The sequence below is a fragment of the Drosophila mojavensis genome, unplaced genomic scaffold (genome assembly GCF_018153725.1).
Source record: "Drosophila mojavensis isolate 15081-1352.22 unplaced genomic scaffold, ASM1815372v1 contig_136, whole genome shotgun sequence".
Classification (NCBI taxonomy): domain Eukaryota; kingdom Metazoa; phylum Arthropoda; class Insecta; order Diptera; family Drosophilidae; genus Drosophila; species Drosophila mojavensis.
Genome location: NW_025318667.1, coordinates 20,513,264 through 20,520,587, shown reverse-complemented (window position 1 = coordinate 20,520,587; position 7,324 = coordinate 20,513,264). Strand labels below are relative to the sequence as shown.

General features: G+C 43.9%; 1 protein-coding gene across 1 annotated transcript; it reads left to right on the top strand.

Annotated features, from left to right (window-relative positions):
* The first annotated feature begins 3,791 nt into the window (after positions 1-3,791).
* On the top strand, positions 3,792-5,803 carry LOC6584360 (serine/arginine repetitive matrix protein 1). Its single transcript, XM_002009980.4, has one exon. The coding sequence runs from the start codon at positions 4,048-4,050 to the stop codon at positions 5,683-5,685; it is 1,638 nt and encodes a 545-aa protein (XP_002010016.1). The 5' UTR covers positions 3,792-4,047; the 3' UTR covers positions 5,686-5,803.
* The last annotated feature ends 1,521 nt before the right edge of the window (positions 5,804-7,324 follow it).

Below are 7,324 nucleotides of genomic sequence, written 5' to 3'. Positions count from 1 at the left end.
GTAAAGGTAAAAGGAGTAGTAGGAATAGTAGTAGTAGAAATAGTAGTAGTAATGGGTAGAAATAGTAGCAGTAAAGGTAAAAGAAGTAGTAGTAATAGTAGTAATAATGGGCATGGTAATAGATATAGTTGAAGACTTTACTCATCAACGATAGAGGAAATGCTTCTAGATTTCACTCCAATATCCATATTGACCGGTTGAAGAACCTTTGGAGCAATACAGCTGTCGCACATGTCAAAACTAGCTCGTCAACTGGCAGCAATGGGTAACGCTTCAATAACTCATCTGAAAGTGTTCGCCCCCTTTGTGCCGAATGCAAATTTGCGTTGGCCGCGCTCTCTGGGCCATGGAGCGACTGGCTCTGGCTCTGGTGCTGGCTTTGGCTTTGGCTGCTTTGCATATTGACATCATCATTTTGCCGAGACGACAAGCTGTCAAACAAAACAATTGCTGTCAAATTTACTACAATGAGCCAAAAGGAAGTCAGATGAACAAAATACAGCAGCAACAACAACAACATCAAACTGAAGCGAAGTATGCGAAAAAAAAAAGAGTCGATGGAAAAAATTGAGCTGTCAGTGTTTATATTTTTTCCTTTTCGTTTATGGGGGAGCAATTTCAACATATCAATAAATTTTTGACAATTTCTGTAAGGAAGCGCGCACACACAGAAATAGAGTGCGAGAGAGAGAGAGAGAGCGAGAGGGAGAGGACTGAAAACGAAGGAACACCTTTTCAATAAATTTGCTACAACTGTCAGGCGAAACAATGTCATTGTCACGGCGCAGCCGACTTGCAGGCGAACTGTGAGCCGACCTATAAACCTGTCACTGCCTCAAAATTGAAGAGCAACGGCGACGCAACGGCCTTTGGGTCGCTGCTGCACAGCGATGACAACGACAACGACAACGGCAACGACAACGACAACGACGACATTATTGTCGCTAAACAAACGATCAAATGGCAATTTAAAAGTTTTTATTTAACACTAAATCACCCACACCCCGGCATAAATGAGACGCCATCCTGCGCCCTCGCTGGGCCACCCACTTCACCCCACCTGACGTGCGCTTTCTTTTTCAATTTCGAACCCTTTCGACGCTTCGGCCGGGGCGCAACCCTTGCGCGATTTTCAATAACTTCTAGTGAAAGCAGCCGAACAAAAGGCGCAAAACTTTACCGAGCTAAATTATGAGCTTGTTTCAGTTTCTGTTTCAGTTTCTTTATTATTATATATCGTTTTTCTTCTTTTTTCTTGCTTCAATACTCCTCTCCTTTTATTTTATTTTATTTTTTTTGTGCTTTCCACTTGTTCGGTTCGGTTTACGTTCCATTTTTTTTTTTTTTTTTTTGCCCTGACTTTTGACTCTCCGTGGAATTTAACGCTGTTGTTTCGTTGCAAGCATGAAGAAATGTTCTTGCCACAAGGGGCACGCTGGGTAGCGGAGCTATCAACTAAGGCATATTGGTATTGACAACATTGCGCAGCACATTCCATGCAAATGCGAGCGATTTTCCTTTGTTAAATTGCTCAACAGGCTTTTGGGCAACAGAATTTATGGGATATAAATTAGCATAAAGTGAAGAGATTTTCTGTAGCTTAAGATATTACGGTTTATTATTGAATATTGAATGGAAATTGTATTATTAGATATGCATGTGAATAAGAGTGAATAAATATAGAATTTTTAAGAAATATATATAGAAATTTATATGAATATGTGTACATAAATTGGCATCAAGGGAAGAGATTTTGTAGTTAAAAATATTCCAATTATTACTTGTTATTAAATTAAAATTATATTATTATACATCATAATATTATTTATTGAGTTTTTGGATATATAAAAAAAAAAAATATATGTATATGAATATATTTGAAATAAATAAAATTAAAATAAATAGAAAGCCCACATTTCATCGGAAATGCTCTAAATAAGTCTTAAAACCCTTTTATCCATATCATATTTAAATTTAAATTTATAAAAAACAAATTTAATGCAACAGTTTTTTTTTTTTAGAATATGTATCTTAATTAAATTACAATACTACAGATAGATGATTTCCAAACAATGCATGTGAAAATATATAGTATTATTTGTCTTATCCAGAGTGCGGTTGGCATTTAACGTGTTATTAGGTTCCATTCAGATGAAAGATCGCTTGCCACTGACCAAAAAAAAATAAAATAAAAATAAGGATGAAGTTGTGTGGGATGAAGCCAATCGAGCAGTCAAGGGTTCTATTGTTATTATAATTGTTGCAGTTATTATTCTGCTGATGTGCTGATGCACACACACACACATACATATATACTTGGCTGTTGCTAGTCATCCTGTTGTTGGTGCTGCTGCAACAATTGCGGTCATGCTTCGTTGAATGGCAACAACAACGCGAACTGTGAGGATGATGATGACGACGTCGCTGCATAGGGCTGATTGAAAGATTATTTTGCACTGATAACGCTAAAAACGTATGGTTGGATGGTTGACCACAAACTACCACCAGCAGCAGCAGCAGCACCAACAACACCACCACCACCACCACCACTAACAGCAACAACAACAACAAACAAACAAAAGTCAAATAGAGCGAGCAAAAATTGCAGTTCGAAAATTGTTGCGCTTTCGGTTTGCGTGTTTGCATTTTGCATTTAGCATTTTATATTCATTGCGTTGTTTGGCTGTCCGTCGTCCGTTGTTCAATGTCCATTGTCCATTGTCGGTTGCTGTAGTTGTTGTTGTTGCTGCTGCTGCTGCTTCTGCTGTTGGCTGCCGCTTGTCGGTTGTCTGCAACGCGTCGGGGTCGTCATCAATTCGCAATGCATTTCCCACATATTCAGCGACGTTCCGAGCGACCATCATCATTAATAATATTGAAAAGCCCTAATTACAGTTAAGTGGCCCAAACGACTCTTGCATGCGCGAAGGAGACAACAAAGAGTGAGAGAGAGAGAGAGAGAGTCGTCTATAGACAGATAGCGGAATGTATTGAACTAAGTCTCATATATAATAAAGGGTGCCACTGCCACGACTTCCATCCACAAGGAGCTGAGGCGCTGCACCGCTCGTTGCGTAAATCATTTTTCCCACCCCTAAAAGGCGAGCGAGCGAGCGAGCGTGCTGCATGCTCTGCGTCTTCGTTCCTTCACCTGCCTGGATAAGGTGCCACAGGTTGTGCAGGTGCACGGACAAGTGCAGGCCCCTGACCCAGACACCAGAGGCAGGCTGATGAGGCCCCGAATGCTGATGACCCTTGCAATGCTATAATGAAATCATTTATAACTTTTCTTCAACATGACCAATCGAGTGAGTGTGCATGTGTGTGTGTGTGTGACATGTTGTTTGTATTTTGCTGACTGTTTTGGGCTCGTTTGTACGTAGTTTTCTTTGTGGCCAGGATCCGTTTGGCCCTCGCTAACTACTTCGAGTTCCTTTAGCCAGTGGCCCATTGATAACAGCGAGGCACTCGCACGTGGCTACTGCGCAGCTGCAACCGTCGGCGCGTCGAGGCAGCTGAGAGCAAACGGAGGGGCATTTTCCATACTAAGAAGACGTCCTGAACGAGCCGAAGATGACTCGCTTCAATGTGCTCGGAGAAATGTTCATATACAATTTGTTTGTTGTTTACTTATTTCTATTTATTTTCGATTTGCCATTTACAAATTATTATAAGAATTTCTCCCAAATATACACAGATATCGATGGCCATTCGATTAAACATTTGATTTTTGTATTCGATTTCTTTTTGGAGTGAGTGAAACTAATGTCATAATCACACATTTGAAGCTCATTAACAGAGTTGGCTTTGGTTTCTGTGCACGCGTTTATTGCTGCTTTACAATTTTTATAGAACGTATATACATTTATTTTGAGTTTATTATGTGACACCAAAAACAACAAAAAAATAACTAAAAATTGCTAATTGTTTTCTTAACGTATTTCTTTTTTTTCGGGAGCGAACGTAAATTTAACCGTTTGGAGTTCTTATATTGCGCGCAGATATAAAAGAAATCTACATAGCCAAATTCAAAAGGTGCTTAGAAAAATGAACACGAATATATGGAACTCATCTCAAATGGCCGGCACTGGCGGCGCCCTCAAGGCGCTGGCCAAAAACCTGGCCAATCAGCTTAACCTAAATCGAACGGAAATGAAACGTGTTGTAGCACGCGTCATCTCGGAGTGCCATGGTCAGGGCCACGTGGGTGACTACAACGGACACATGTTCTATGTGAAGCCGGAGCGCATCGATATGACCAAACAGATAACACACTCGAAGGAGGCATTCGACGATATGTTGCAGCAGAAGCGAATGCGGTCCAAAAAGCCGCTGCCGCGCCCACCTACCGCCTCTCGATCGCTAACCTATAAGATGACCGTCGACGGCAAGAAGGAGAAGAGCCTCACTGGCGTCATCATCGATCAGAATCATTTGCGAAAACGTGGCCAGCCGGCCGAGATCGTTGTCCAGATGTCCAAGTCGGTTACCAACAATAAGAGCAGGCAGGCGATCAAACGCAAGCCAGCGGCTCAATCCAACAATCAGTTGCTCATAAAAAAACAGCCAAGCGGTCGTCCGGCCACACTCAGCACGCCCAAGATCTTGAAGAAGTTCCAGAAGAAGCCGAAGATCGCTCAGCTAGTGCAACGGAAATCGGTGATCAAGAATGTCACGAAAATAACGAAACTGACGAAGCCCAAAGTTTTGATTCCGAAGAACCAAAAGTCCCGTCCGGCACTGCAGCCGGTCAAGTTGAGTCTGGCGCCGTCGCAGCCTCGGATGCGTGCCGGCAATGCTGTGCGCCCGTCCACGGTGGCCATGAAGCTGTCGCCGAAGAAGACGAGAAGCGAGCCGCCCAGCTGCCCCCGGACGCCAGTGCCCAGCGTAGCCCCACCACCCAAGAAGCCGGGCATCCTCAAGAAGTCCAAGAGTGTCAAGCTGCCGAGGGTGAAGAGCTCAAACAGCTGCCGCATTGTACCGGAGGAGAAGCCAAAGAAGAAATCGAAGCGCCTCACCGCCGGCGGCATCTATCCCAAGGTCAGCCGCACCAAGACTTCAGCGGCCAAGAAGCGCGAGAAGGTGCCCTGGCGCCTGGCATACAAGTTCCAGAGTAACGCCAGTGCTGTCTATCGGCCAAATCCGCCCGTCACAAAGCCGAAACTCAAGTCGAAGGCTACCCCAATACTGGTGAGCAAGTCCAGGCAGCTGATGACAGCGAACAGCTGTCGGCGCTTGCGTTTGAAGCGCTCGCAGGCGCGCATGGCCAAGGATTTGGAGCGGGACGAGGCCATCGATGATCCGGAGCGCTTGGAGGCAGGCAGCCTGCACAACTCTCGATCTCGAGTCATTCCAAATCCAAAGCATAAGGTAAAGCGACCGTACAAGATCAGCGCACGGTTGTTGGAGCTGGCGCAGCCATCGCTGCATCGTCGATTCGTGCCGCAGCCAACGCCCCAATACAACCGTCCGCCCGTGTTCAAGCCGAAGCATAAGCTGAGGCCGCGCCGTCGACGAAATCGCGTCATCGTCGACAGCAGCCTGGGCAGCATTGAGGGTATGCGGCCCACCTCACGCTCGGGCCTGTCGCCGGCCAAGCGTAATTTGACGCTCGCATTTATGAACAAGGAGGGCCCACGTAGTCCTCGCACTCCGCGCCCAAGACGCAGCGTCCTATGGAGGTAGTTGTTATTAAGTAGTTATTTAATTCCTGCTTGCGGACGTACTCCACACATACGGAGTTCGTCCATTGTCCTGTAACATTTTCGCAGACACCTAAATAAATTTTGAAGTTATGACTGAAGTGAGTCACCAAAAAACTATCAGAGAGTGGAGTGCAATGCCAAGTAGCACCGGAAACTCGATGAGGTATTGCAGCAATTTTGAGTAAGCTAAAGCAGCAGAATCAGAGTCGATCTGTTTTCTTTCCCGGACCAAGCGTTCCATTCATATAGCTATCGATCTTTAATGAAAGACGGCTATATCTGAAATGAGTATATTATAATCGAATCTTTATTTGAATATATAATCTAAGAGTTCAGAGCTTTGTTTTGCTCGTTACAAATATCATTTGCGCTTTGTTTTGCTGGCGTTCACTCGCGAGCCAAAAAAAAAGAAACAACAAAAAACAGAAGTAAAAAAAAAAAAAAAAAAAAATGGCTTGAAAGGGTGTTCGGAATCATTTAAGCATTGCGGTGTGAAATTTCACACCGATTGCAATAAAAATTCAAGCGGCCAACAATAAAACGGGCTGCGGCAAGAGAAAGGCGCTACATTGAAACAGAATCAATCAAACTGGGGAACGATCGCGGCCGAGGCAGGGACCCAGGTCTGTCGACATCTGCGCATGCGCCGGATGTGAATGTGTGTTGTTGTTTGGTAGCTGGGCCAGTCGATCCGGGCCATGTTGAGGCGGCGTTAATGGTGTCACTAAGTACGCCGCAAACAGACCAACAGACCGACAGACGGACAGACGGACAGACCAACGAGACACACAATTGACTGAGGACTGACGACTGGCACACCGGACGCGCGTTTGGCCCTCAGCTGAACGTCTGATCATCGAATGGAACCAATAAAAGTTGCCTTCATTGTCTTTATTTGCGCGGGTCGCGCGTCTGTGCGCAGCCTGCACTCAATGTACTCTCATATGCTCGCACTCATTTCCATTAGCATTTCATTCAATTTGCATTCTGTTGGCCGCGGGTCGCGGACACTGTACGGTTGAATGGTGTTGCGGGTGTTGCGGGTGTTGCGGCCGTTGCGGGCACATGCAACCAAAACAATTCAATTGTCCGCCTGGTTGGGTCTTTTTTCGTTGTTGTTGTTGTTGTTGTTGTTGTTGTTTTTCTTGGTGTTGGCTTTCTTGTTTTGTAGCTGTCAGTTGCGGTACATTGCATATCACACATTAGCGATGTGACAAATCCGATAACGATAACAATGACAACGTCAATATATCGCATTTGTCTATCTCATTCGAATTGCATTGGAATTGATGATGAAAAAGAGTTCATTCTAATGGATATGGCTCGATGGAACAGAAAATGCAGTTTATGCTGCTCATATGCTAGGTTTGTAATTAGAGAAGTGCAACAGTGCCAGTAGATGTTAAGACTTGAATTCTAGCTGAAAAGCTGTGCAAGATATAAAATATATTTCATGTCCCGGATTTGCCAAATAGAGAGTAGATTTAGTTATTAATATGTTAAGATATGGTTTGATCTCATTGGAGTTCAAATAATCCAGCTATTGTTAGTCATTGCTAATACATTTGCTTATTACAAATAAAAAAAATAAATAAATAAATAAAAATAAATAAAAATAA

What these genes read in the sequence shown, in the direction of transcription:
- LOC6584360 (XM_002009980.4), top strand. Translation starts at nt 4,048, where the DNA reads ATGAACACGAATATATGGAACTCATCTCAAATGGCCGGCACTGGCGGC.